General features: G+C 39.8%; 1 protein-coding gene across 1 annotated transcript in view; it reads left to right on the forward strand.

The window, feature by feature from the left end:
• Positions 1-14,007, forward strand: part of LOC102807281 (nucleolar complex protein 2 homolog) — a 30,412-nt gene that overhangs the window by 11,878 nt on the left and 4,527 nt on the right. The window contains exons 8-14 of the mRNA XM_085490504.1: positions 290-400; positions 1,342-1,455; positions 2,186-2,374; positions 3,504-3,643; positions 5,018-5,129; positions 6,394-6,507; positions 7,330-7,431. Coding sequence (XP_085346630.1) covers positions 290-400; positions 1,342-1,455; positions 2,186-2,374; positions 3,504-3,643; positions 5,018-5,129; positions 6,394-6,507; positions 7,330-7,431 — 882 coding nt within the window. The remainder of the gene's footprint in view (positions 1-289; positions 401-1,341; positions 1,456-2,185; positions 2,375-3,503; positions 3,644-5,017; positions 5,130-6,393; positions 6,508-7,329; positions 7,432-14,007) is intronic.

A 14,007-nucleotide genomic window follows, 5' to 3' on the forward strand; every position in this document is an offset into this window, starting at 1 on the left:
ACGTGAACCATACCTTCCCCCAATACTAAACCTAAGCTACGCAAAACGTATTAATAATCGAATTAACTATTAATATAAATTATGTTTTCCGAGGACTATGAAAAAGGTCCTCGGAAGGTGTGTATGTCCTTGGAAGTTGCTATATATCTGTATTTTTGTCCTCGGAACATATAGCAATGCAAGTACACACACACACACACACACACACACACACACACACACACACACACACAACGTTTGTACGAATGAAACTCATTATTTTACATATTTCAATATTTTTTTCTTTCAGCTCTTAACTGAGTTATCTGAGCCAGGCATTGTCAATGTTATTCTACGTCATATGCACGTGATGGTTCCGTATTACGCTTGTTTTCCAAAAGTGGCCAAGTTACTTGTGAAGGTATCTTGTTTACAATAATTATTGGCTGATACCAGATTGTTACTAGTTACCTAGGGGGTTAAATAGTGTCACATGATTTGATCAGCATGTAATTTTGGTTTCCCTAACTGAGCTCATACTCAGACCACCAAAAATATAGAATCAGTTTGGAAGACTGTTGTCCTGGCAGACAGGGATAATAATAAAGTATTCTTCTCAGGATTTTGGTCGATGATGGTGGAGAATTTGCATATCAATTAGCATATAATTACATACATTATTCATGATATTTGTACATTTTTTTTTTCATTTTTTTTAAACTGCTCATTGTATTCCTTTCAGTTTTATAATTAGAATGAAAACACGAGTCATGGTTTAAATCAGAAAAATTAATATTATTATAAAGTACTCTGCTATATGTTGGGCGAAAATAGTGACAAAATATGTAATGGAGGAATATTATTAATCCTCGGGGGCGGAGCTACGTCACGAGACGTTCCACGTTGCTACGACGCGCACCACTGTACATGCATTTCTATGGGCTCTGTGCGCGCTGCTGTGGAACGCCGGTCGAGCCGGTGAAAATTCGAGAAAACAACACAAACTCAACTTTGAAGTAATCCCGAACAACCAAATTTATATATGTTACACACGTAGGGCTAATCTTGTTACACTGTTCAGATGAGTCTCAACAGTCATCCCAAAATACCGTTTTCTGCGAGTTTTGGGCCTTTGTTTTCACCGCGAGGGTTGCCAGACGATGAAAATGCCCGGATGTCCGCGCCCGAGGATAACTATTAATCCCAGGACGTTGAGGGCTCCTTTTGCAGTGAATAAAAAACGTTGGGGCACCATTTTCTTGTATGTAAGAACAAGTTGTTAGGGCTTTCAGATCTGTGAATGAATTTTGCCCATTGATTTGCTAAATAATAAACGTATTTAATAATGCATGTTTATTTCAGAAATTGGTGAGTATATGGAGTACTGGAGAAGAAACAAGCAGAGTTTTAGCGTTCCTTTCTATTTACAGATTGTCCTACAATCTGCAGGAATCTATGTTGGAATTCAGTCTGAAGGTAACATTACATTATTTTTGTAGCTATGCTTTGAATTCCTTTTGAGAGTAGTTTTGTCACAAATTGCCACAAAGCTAGGGAAGCTATAATTTGAACTCCTTTTTAAGTAGAGGAGCTATGTCATGAATTGGCACAAAGCTAGGGAAGCTATAATTTGAGCTCCGTTTGAGATAGAGAAGTTATGTTATGAATTGATGCAAAGCTAGGGAAGCTATAATTTGAATTCCCTTTGAGATAGAGGAACTATGTGATGAATTGCCACAAAGCTAGGGAAGCTATAATTTGAATTCCCTTTGAGATAGAGGAGCTATGTCATGAATTTCCTCAAAGCTAGGGAAGCTATAATTTGAACTTCTTTCGAGATAAAGGAGCTATGTCATGAATTGCCACAAATCTAGGGAAGCTATAATTTGAATTCCTTTTGAGATAGAGGAGCTATGTTATGAATTGCGACAAAGCTGGGGAAGCTATAATTTGAATTCCCTTTGAGATAGAGGAGCTATGTGATGAATTGCCACAAAGCTAGGGAAGCTATAATTTGAATTCCCTTTGAGATAGAGGAGCTATGTGATGAATTGCCACAAAGCTGGGGAAGCTATAATTTGAATTCCCTTTGAGATAGAGGAGCTATGTGATGAATTGCCACAAAGCTAGGGAAGCTATAATTTGAATTCCTATTGACATAGATGAGTTAATCGTCAAAGGAACATATCTTATTTTATTTTTACAGCAAATGTATATGGGGTACGTGAGAAACTGCAAGTTTACATCACCCAGTGTTTTGCCCATGATTAATTTCATGCAAAGGTCATTAACAGAAATATTTGCTATTAATATCCAAGTGACGTATCAACACGCATTTATTTACATTAGACAGTTAGCAATTCATCTAAGGAATGCAATAACTACAAAGAAAAAGGTAGGTGGTCACTTAATGATGATTTATTGCTTTCAGGCATAAATATTACTTAAGGGTATATTCATTGTCAGATTTCATTTGCTGCAAAAAAAAATTTGGACTCAAGTGAGTCTTTGCTGTTATTGCGTGCGTGTTTGTGTTGTCAACCTGGTGACAACTTTCAAAACCACATGATTTATTTTCTTAGTTGTCTATCTTAAACTTTGCTTAATGTAGACTAGCAGTCTCTTGTTTATTTTTCGGTGTTTTTAAAATAAAATAAACAAGGACTTGTGAAGCCCGCTCGCGACATCAGTGATGATTGTCATGGGTCTGGGTTCAGTGTGTGATGCAATGACTAACAGGGCTAATAATATTCTTTTTGTCATACTTGAATTAGTCTATCTACCTCGGTTTAGAATATTGAACAAAATGCTATTGACAGAAATATTAGTAGTATTCATGCACAGCTTCTTAGCACGGGATAAGAGATCAAATATCTTAGCCCGTTTTAAGAAAAAGTGCGTGAACGCTTAGCACGAATGCTAAGAAATGCTATGTATGGATTAAATCTGACCAGTTTTTAAAATCGGGAAATGTGCACGAGCGTGTAGTGTAGTTCAGGCTAAGAGCCTTAAATGCCATTGTATTCAATGTTCATTTGGAAGTTTTACTATTATATTCATAACTATTCATTTCATTAAACCCTTTCCAACATGATAATCAACGCAAGCACATCAAGAGGTATTGTTCTGATAATACTACTGCCTGTTACCGTAAAATCTGTATTAGAAGCCGCATCCCTAATAGAAGTCGCATCCATTCTATTTGAATAATTGAGAACCAAAAATTCATCATTTCTCATATGTGTAGATGCTCTAATAGAAGCCGCATCCCCTCTGTTGCATTGTACCATTTTAATAGAAGCCGCGGCTTCTAATACAGATTTTACAGTACTTTGCAATCTGTACTCTCTAAATTGGTTTTGGCATGGTTTTATAACTATAGAACTAACATGTACTATGGCTTCCGATAGACCCATGATATTAGCTTAAATCTCAGCCCATAATTCATGTAGCATGAACACTACTATGTAATTGGGCTTTGTGAATTTTTCATCTTTATTTGTTTGTTTTCATTTTGCTGCTAGGATACGTATCAAGCTGTTTACAACTGGCAGTACATACATTGTTTATATTTATGGTGTCGCGTACTGAGTACGATTCAACCCATTGGTATGTTACAGCCGTTGATATATCCCCTCGTACAGATTACAATGGGAGCAATTAAGTAAGTCATACATGTATCATGAAATGTTTCTTGATAACCAAAATACTAAGACATCAGATTGATATGATTGGCCAATGTATTATGACATCACATTAATGAATAATGTATATCAAAATGATACACTATTTCATCAAACTATGATTTTGGACTGATATACTATGATTTTGGACTGATATACTATGATTTTGGACTGATATCTGTTGCCAATCTATAATACACTATGAAATCAGGCTAAAATACTACGATGCCAAACTAATATACCGGTACTATGATATTTGACTATGTTGCCTAACTGATATACCATGAAGTGAGGCTAAATTACTATAATGACAGACTGATATACTTAGACATCAACCTGATATACTTAGACATCAATCTGATATACTATGACATCAACCTGATGCACAGGACATTATGTGAACAAAGGGTAATGTGTGAACACGGCATTATTAGTCCCCGTTCGGACGAAGTCCGAAAACGGGGACTTATAATTCGTTCTCCGTGTGTCCGTGCGTCCGTCATATCTCAGAATCCCTTGGACCGATTCCGTTCATTCTTTGCATGTGACTGGTACTTTATGTGGGACATATGCACATGCAGTGGTTTAGCGATTCGATTCAAAATGGCCGACTGGCAGCCATCTTGTTTTTTGAAAATGTTGTATTTTGGACATGCTTTGTCAGTTGTCATTCAAACTTGGTACATAGATTATACATGTTAGGATACATGTCCATGACGATTTATTTTGCAATTGGATCAAAGATGGTCGACTGGCAGGCATCTTGTTTTTGTTTTTTTATGCGGTATCTTGGACGTGCTCTGTCAGTTTTCATTCAAATTTGGCACATACATGTACTTTATACAGGTTAGAATGCATGTCCATGACAATTTGTTTCACAATCTGGTCAAGGATGGCCGATTGACAGTCATCTGACTTTTTGGCCTTACTACTATATTTCCACAATTTATGTACCATTTTCATTCGTATTTGGCACATACATCATACATATCAGTGTGTTTCATAATCAGATCAAAGATGGCTGAATAATGACTGTTTTTATTTTGGCCATATTACTATGACACGAAACACGTGTTTTGATGTAAATAAACAATCTGTTGTATACGCCACTTGGAACTCAAGTTTCAAGGACACGCTCGCGACAACCCCTCCGCTATAATATGACGAGCACAAAGAGAACTTAACGGGGACTGTGTCATTTTCATTGACTTGTGTGAACACTGGGCATTATGTGAACTCTGGGCATTATGTGAACACTGGGCATTATGTGAACACAGGGCATTAAAGTAGCCTCATGTTCCTCCAATACAGTTACATGTTAACATGTTAAATTCAAATATTTGTCATCTTTACAGATTAATACCAGCGGCTAGATATTATCCTCTGCGATTTCATTGTTTACGAGCTTTGAATTTGTTGTCCGATGCCACCAATACGTTTATTCCAATTATTCCATTACTCTTGGAGGTAGGTCAGGTAGTTTTTAGGTGTGCACAATTTATTGTAATATAATCGTATGTTACTTTAATATCTTCATCTCAAATTCAAATAATTTTTTTTTTTGCAATTTAATAATTTAAGAGTATTCATATAGTCAAATTTAAAAACATTTACTGTGACTTCTGGGAATTTTCATTGCTGCAAAATTTGTCAGTTTTTTGGTGAACATAACACTGGACACAGGCACTCCATACATTGTACACTGTTAATATATTTATTTTTCAGTTTGTTTTAATTTTGCTGTTTTTTGTTGAAACTGAAATCTGCTAAATTTTATACATCTGACCGTGTAAAACTATACAATAAAAGTCGTTGATTCTCTGGAAAATCTGTGAATTTAAAACCCAGTCAATAAGCTTGAGTTACCAATTAACTGAAACTAAACACCAGATTGTTTATTAGAAGCTTTTCTCGAATACTGTCAAATACTTTATTTTAGCAGGAATTAATTTTCACTGAAAAGACTATTTGAGTGTTCGGTATGGAAATTTGTTTTCACTGATTTTTAAAAAGTTAAATGTAAAATATAGGAAGGTATATTTGCTGGATTTTATTTTCACTGAATCACTCCTTCAGTGAAAATAGCGAAAATTAATTCCAAGCGAAAATAAAGTATTCTACAGTAGTACACTTGAACCTTTGATCTCCAAAGTCTACTTTTGTCATCATTTGCAAAATAAAACCCAGATTTGTTCAAAAAAATGTAAGGCCTGTAGACAATGATTTCTATTTGGTCCAAAATAATCAAAAATATTCTAAAAGAATACACAAAACTGTGTTGAACTAAATTTATAGCATGATAAATTATTGTGTTCGAAGTGTTAACAAAATTTCAATTACTCTGTTAAAAAATTGCACTCCTAATACAGCAAATACTGTTTTACTCTTACATAATATGAGGTTATTACGAGGATACCTCAAAGTATGCAGGAAGACAGTACAGCGGGAGTATCGACCGACGTGCAGTGGAGGTCGATGCGATGGCATACTGTCTGAGTGCTTATTTTGAGGTATCCTCGTAATCACCTTATTATTATACATCTTTTCCTTCCGGAATCCAAAAGGTTTAGAACAGAATCAGCGAACTTCTTTGTGTGGAGTACGGTCAAATGGTATGATGAATTACCCCGTAAAATACATTGTACCGCAAAATCACGGCACGCTGTAACTTATCACGTTGCGGTGACAGATGTATAATAATTGGTGTTATTATGATTTTCATTGTTGCCAGGTATTTGAGCAGACAGACTGGAACAGGAAACATTCAAGTATAAGTTTTAAACCTATAAACTTTGCCATCGTGTTGAAATTATCAAAGTCACAGCTACAGGAGAGAGCATTCAAGGTGAGAGTCCGCAACTCTTTCCACTTAGTAGTAGTAGTAGTAGTAGTAGTAGTAGTAGTCCAGAGTTTTAAATCCGGTTTGGTCCTCGAAGACGAGGGTGGCCGGATTCACCTTAAACTAGTGGCAATAATGGTTGTAACTGCCATTTAAGGTTTTTTTGGAGCATGAGATAATTGGCCGGATGCCCTTCCTGACACCAATCCACTGTTTCGGCAGTGGGCCTAGCCTTTGAGGGCAACACCCATCATGCAAGGCAGCATGTGTAGAGGTATGTGCTATACATGACCTGGTCTGAAAGCATCATATGACTCATAACAGACTGTGTTCAGGAAAGAACCACTTGGTCAAGGATGGGGTGATCAGCACTTAAGTATACCCCTACATACCCTCCTTGTATAGAACAAGTTTTATTGGTTCCATATCCTGCCTTGCCATGCACTGGTGTTCTATTGCACTGTAAACAAATTCTACATTTCAAGATGACTGTCTTGAAGATAAAATTTCACAAAACATTCCGTGTCATAGGATCTCAGAGAAATTTCCAATATTACAAAATTCACTGACTCTTGAATTTCAAGAATATTTTTCTTTTGTGAACTCAAGTAATTTACAGTATAATATTGATGTACCAACTGAGTAAACATAGATTATTAAATAAGAACACATGACGTATGCAAATGAAATATTCCAGCTGTCGAGGTGCTGTTTACATGTTTATTGCACAGGGGTTAAATTTAAAAAAAATACCAGGTTCTCCAGTACCGGTACAATTCGAAAAACTGGTTGTACTCATCATGTGATAAATCTTCTTTTCTCTTTAAGGATGGATTAATTGATCAATTATATGATTTGTTAATGGAACATCTCAATATTCACAGCCATTGTATAGGATTCCCTGAACTGGCATTACCACTTATAGTTGAGGTGAGACACAAGATCAATTTATTTTACAGCAATAATTTTATTGGCCTTAAATATTCATTGAGCTGAATAATGGTCACCTATTTGTAGTTTTTTTTACCCCATGCAATTGCTGTTGTTTACTTCTCATACTAGGGTTACAAAGAGTGACACAACTCGTCTATTACCTCTTTTAAGGTGGTTAAATTCTGTCATGCTTATACATGATATAAATATCTTGGGTTTCGCAACTAGATTCCCAAGATTACCTCCAGCCTGACGAGGTCGCGTGAGTTGCGCCCTCCGCGGTGCTCCAAATCCAACATACGCCTGACAGAATGATGTAGTTTTTCACTTTCGCAGACGGTTTTTTGTTTGTTCAAATTGCAGGAATGTCAGATAGTGACAGCCATCAAAGAGTAACCATTCACGGCAGAGTTTATTTGTTTGTTGACATAATGTGTGATAAGGTGCTGGAAAATTTTTGCCCAATCTTGTTGAATACAACCTGTGATTTTTCCCACAAAGCAAACACGGCTTCAATTTACAGTGTTACCATGACCACCAATATGAATATTCCTTGCAAGAAGGCGTGAACTTTGCGAATTCGCAGTATTGATCTTGCCGACGAGACATTCACTATTCTGCCAGGTGTTAATTGGGTTGGATGCCATTCAGCCGGCGAGGGCCTATTCACCCCTACATGTCAACTAGATTACCGGTACCTCATGCTTGTAATCTTATTTAAAAATTCAGTTACCAGTATGATCAAATGAAACTTAACAATCTTTAGACAGATTTGAATTATTTTTTTGATTTAACAATGTGTGTAGATACTTTTTATGATAGGTTGTGACTAGTTATGGTAGGTTATTAATGTTTTTAGTCCCCGTTCTGACGCAGTCCGAAAACGGGGACTTATGTTTTGACCTCCGTGTGTGCGTCTGTGCGTGTGTCCGGACCTGTATCTTAGAAATGCCTGTACCAATCACAATCAAACTTCACACATACATCATACATGATAGTATACATATGCACGTCAATTTGTTTCACGATCTGCTTCAAGATGGCCATTTTTGTGCTAAAAATCATCAAAAACAATCATTTCTCTGCTGTTAACAGATGGATTTTGTTCAAACTTGGTATATACATTAGACATTATAGGACCTTGATGCACATTATTTTGTTTTACGATCTGATTCAAGATGGCGGAATGGCGGCCATTTTTGTGCTAAAAAATCATCAAAATCAAGCATTTCTCGGCTGTTTACAGATGGATTTTGTTCAAACTTGGTATATACATTAGACATTATGGGACCTTGATGCAAATAATTTTGTTTTTTAGATAAGATTCAAAATGGCCGACTGGCGGCCATTTTGTTTTAATGAACGTGGTTCTCGTGCCATATCTCTGACTTGCTTTCACTGATTATGTTCAAATTTTAAATATTCATTATACATCATGTCATAGATAGACAGATATATTGGTTTGACGATCCTATTCAAAATGGCCAAATGGTGGCCATTTTTTGTGCTGAAAAAATCATCAAATATCAAGCATTTATATATGGATTTCATTCAAACTTGGTACATATGTTAGACATTACAGGTTCCTGATGCACATCATTTATTTTTCAGATCGGATTCAAAATAGCTGTCTGGTGGCCATTTTGTTTTAATGATTGGGCTTCTAGAGCCATATCTCTTAAATGCTTTGACTGATTATATTCAAGTTTATTACAGAGTATTGCATACTAACCCCTTTGGTTATTGAAATTTTAATTTCATAAACAAATGGGATAATTGCCAATTATCATATAATACTGGTTAAATAAAATCGAAATAACAGTGGATAGCTCCCGTAGGGGGCGTCCTTCCCCTGTCATCTGATTTGCATACTTCCATTTTTAACCACGAGATTGATTCACGGTTGAAATTTGGGCTTGCCAAAATATCATTGTTTTTGCGGTGGAAATACATTGTTACCACCCATCAACACAGCCACCGAACTATTAGTGTGTCAGGAAGCTCTTGTGGACATCAAGAACTTCGTACTTAGTCACCTTGAGTAAAAAATTGTAGTTTTAGTAACGAAACTCAAAAGCCCGCCTTCAGTTTCAAGATGGCAGAAAATATGGATACCGGAGAGTTGAACACCGTTCATCCCAGCACTTCGGATTCAAACACTTTCGGACGAAAGTGTGAAGAGTGCCATATATCGATGCTCACTTACGATGATCACCGTATTTGCATTCCATGTGGCAGAAAATGTAATGGGCACATCAACTGCGGTGTTTGCCTCGCCTGGCCGATAGAAACTTGGAACTGGGATTCCCGCCTACGCAAGTCAACGGGAAAATCAGGAAAGAAGAAATCCAAAAAAACGTCATTTGGAGGAGTCTTCGGTTTCATCGGTACCTACCAACGCTGAGGACGAACTATTGGCAGACGAACCCAGCCAAAAACGTCCAAAGGAGACTGACAATGAGCAAAGTGTTATAGCTCATTTACAGAACAAGGTGGATCTACTGACCAGAAAAATTAAAGTTTTGGAAAACCCAGTAGACGAAGAGGTACCACCAAAAGCATGGAGTGTCAGCGCTCTCCAGGCGGAAAAGAAAAAATCCTACACAACAGTGGTGCGAGAAAATGTTGAAGACGCATTGGCTGAGGCAGGCGTGATTTTTTCTACTGAAGATGCTACAAGCAACGCGGGGGAGGCCGGCTCGTCGAAAACCACAACAGCGAGTGGTACCGACAAGGAGGACCCCGAATTCAAAATCCGCTCCGATGCTATCACGAAAGGTGCGGTTATGGTCAAGAAAATCTTACCTCTACCGATTCCACCGATGGCGGACGCCCCACGTTTCTCGATCGGTTTGTCTACACTGCCGGTACCGACGCCAGCCTGCACGAACGACCTCTCGGCGTACAACCACCAGAACTGGAGCCATGCGTCCGGGAAATGGTCGCCGAAGGAAGTATAACGAAACATCCACTCGGCAAACCACAAGTTTACATCCCGTATTGCCTGTCCCAGTCAACGCTATGTAGATTGGAAAACAACGTTTGGGACACTTCTCTTGCATTAAGCCATAGAGAATTTTTCACTACTACTACACAAATTCAGTTAGCGAAATTCAAAACAGGCAACATCACCAAGGATGAACTGTTTAGCACATTAGAGCCGCTGTTGGTCGCGACTAACGTCGTCGACGCTGACATAATACAGAGTCACCTCCAGTTACGAGCGACTATTCAACACTCTCGCCGTGCAGCAGTTTGGTCCGCTATGCTAAAGACAGCCGCCAACGCTGAAATCAAGAACGAATTGGCGACGATCGATTTCAGAGGGACCAAATTATTCGACGGAAAACTCAGCGCTGTGAATTCTAAGTTGAATGAGAAAGCAGCGGCAAAAGTTAACCGTGTGATGATCGAAGGCGCCTTTAAAGCCAAGCAAGCCGCTAATAACAAACAGAGCATCGCGACCAAGGCGAAGCCAGTTAACCAAGCTACTACGGGTCAGCCCAAGGGAAACGCAAAGGCAAACCCGAATCAGGCAAAAGGAAAAAGTGAAAACCAGCAGCGACAGAATAAACAATTCTCGAAACAGACTGGTAACACTAAAAAGTCTTCCTGACTATACGTCAGCAAATATGGTAATGTATCAAAACAAGGTGCGATTAAACATGTCAAATATTACTCAAGTCTCCGAGTATTTTTGTCAAACAAATCAAACCACAGATCCCCTTACACATATACCACTTGCATTAAACGATTCGGTTCAGTGCCCAGGTCGGCGGGAACCAAGTCGTGCAAAACATCGTGCATTAAGCGATTTTGTTCAGTGCCCAGGATGGCGGGAACTCAATCGTGCACAACAAAAACACGGTCGGCCGCACCTCAGGTCGGTGGGCGATCGTATAAACAAACAACCGGCCGAATGCGTGGACCTAGGGAGAATGACGCATCGACCGGTGAAAAAACAGAAACCCGTAAGGCAGAGTCCCTACTCCCCTCCAGGTTGGAAAAAAAGGGGGGGAAGGACGTTAAACGGGGATATAACGCCGCATTCACTCCAGGGGGAAATGGAGAAATCGGCGATGTCAATGTATACCGCCACAAGCGACCGAGGGTTGGTGAGTCCCTCGACGCCGGTGGCACTGCGTCTGCAGAAATGTATTCCCTGGTGGAAAGAAACTATAAACGATCCGTATGTGATATCGATAATAACACACGGGTATCGAATACCGTTGATAAAAGAACCGAAATGCAAAAAAAGAACATGTATTTCGGGGAAACCGGGCTCTACTCAGTCAACAATACTGAAAGAAAGCGTGGAAATACTACTCGAAAAAAAGGTAATTCAGCGGGTACAAAACCCGAAAAATTCTTTCATCTCGAGGTTATTTCCCGTCAAGAAATCCAACGGTGGGTACAGGCTGGTGCTGGATTTAAAGGAGTTGAACAAATTTGTGAAGAAAGAAACGTTCAAAATGTTAACTCCGGCACTAGTGAGAGCGTCAATTCAAAAAGGGGACTGGATGACGTCCCTCGACTTGACCGACGCTTACCTGCACATACCAATACACACAGAAAGCAGGCGCTTGTTACGATTCGTGGTGAACGGTGTAACGTATCAGTACACCGTCCTACCTTTCGGCCTGACGTCAGCCCCACTTCTGTTTACAAAAGTTCTACGCACAGTGGTGGCGTTACTGCACAAGAACGCAGCAGACGTCAACCCCTACTTAGACGACTGGCTGATAAAAAGTCAAAATCGGAACCTGATTTGTCAATCAACCGAGCGGACTGTCAGTCTACTGTTAAAGCTAGGTTTTCTGATAAATATGGAAAAATCAGAATTAATACCGACGCAGAAAATAGTCTTTCTGGGCATGGAACTGGATGCGGAGAAAGGCATGATCCGACCAGCCCAGCACAGAATCGACAATGTACAAAAAATGATACAATCATTTCTAAAACAAAAACAAGCCACACTACGCCAGGTAATGCGACTAGTGGGGATGTTAACTTCGATGAGGGGCTTAGTACCGAGAGCGGCGCTACAGTCCAGACCGATCCAACGCCTAGTGTTAGACGCACAGTTAAAAATGCGACTATCAAAGGACGGGATAAAATACGAAAAACCGGTACTGTTCACACCGGCCTTTCTGGAATCACTTCCGTGGTGGGGCAACCTCAAGAACCTCACGGCGGGGATTCCCATGGACAAGGCGAAACCGACAGTAACGTTGGTGACGGACGCATCCATGACGGGCTGGGGAGGGCACTGCATGGACGGGATTGCACACGGTCAGTGGAACGAAAAACAAAGGAAATTTCACATAAACCGACTGGAAATGCTAGCGGAGCAGTTCTCCCTGCAATCCTTCAAAAAAGCGGTAAAAAACCGGGCCGTGTTAATAAGATCCGACAATCAGACTGTAGTAGCTTACCTCAACAAGGAAGGGGGAACGAAATCACAGTCGTTAAACGACCATGCTGTAGCAGTGCTAAAGTGGTGTGCACAAAACAAAGTCGAGCTGATGTGCAAACATATACCGGGAGTCCAAAACGGTGTAGCGGACTCGCTATCCCGGGGGAAACCCTACGACGACACAGAATGGGAGCTGTCACAGACGGCAGTAAACCTAGTGTTCGACATGTTGGGGGAACCCCAGGTAGATCTGTTTGCAACACCGGAAAACAAAAAACGTCCCGTTTTTGTGACGCGTTATCCGGACAAACAGTCACTGACGTGGGACGCACTTCAGATGGAGTGGGGCGGAATGTTCAGTTACGCATTCCCACCATTTCCATTGATCCACCGAACGTTACAAAAACTGAAACAATCGGAGAACTCGCACATGATTCTAGTGGCACCGAACTGGCCGTCTCAGACTTGGTTTCCGTTACTGCTGTCTCTGCTAACGGACCATCCGAGAAGCCTGCCACAAGAAATCACGTTGACACAACCCGGCGGTTATACACCAACCAACCCGGAGCTGTACCAACTTCACGTGTGGAAACTATCCAGCAATTTAGAATTGCGCAAGGGTTTTCAAGCCAAGTGTCGCAAACAACGACGGCCGGGCTTAGGGATTCCTCAAATGGATTGTATCAATACCACTGGGAAAAATTTCGTAATTGGTGTCTTGCAGGGGATATACATCCACTCTATCCCTCTTTGCCCCAAGTAGCGGAGTTTTTTTCTTATTTGATCAACGAAAAAAAGTTGAAACCGGGGACAGTAGAAAACTATAAATCGGCGATCAACTCTGTACTCAAACTAAGCCTAGACAAAAACATTTCGGATGACCCGACAATCTCCGATCTGTTCAAGGGCTTTATTACACAGGCGGGCACCATTGAGAGGTACAAAGCACCTGCATGGAGCTTGTCAGTAGTCCTTGAAGCGCTACGACAATTCCCATACGAACTGAAGGAATTGGCGTCACTACAGGACTGGACGAAAAAGACTGTTTTTCTACTAGCACTCGCTTCAGGGAGGCGATTTAGCGAAATACACGCTCTGTCATTTGAAGACAATTTTACGGTGTTTTATCCCGAAAAAGCGATTTTAATGACATCAGT

Source organism: Saccoglossus kowalevskii, chromosome 15, assembly GCF_978046115.1.
Source record: "Saccoglossus kowalevskii chromosome 15, keSacKowa6.1, whole genome shotgun sequence".
Taxonomy (NCBI): Eukaryota; Metazoa; Hemichordata; class Enteropneusta; family Harrimaniidae; genus Saccoglossus; species Saccoglossus kowalevskii.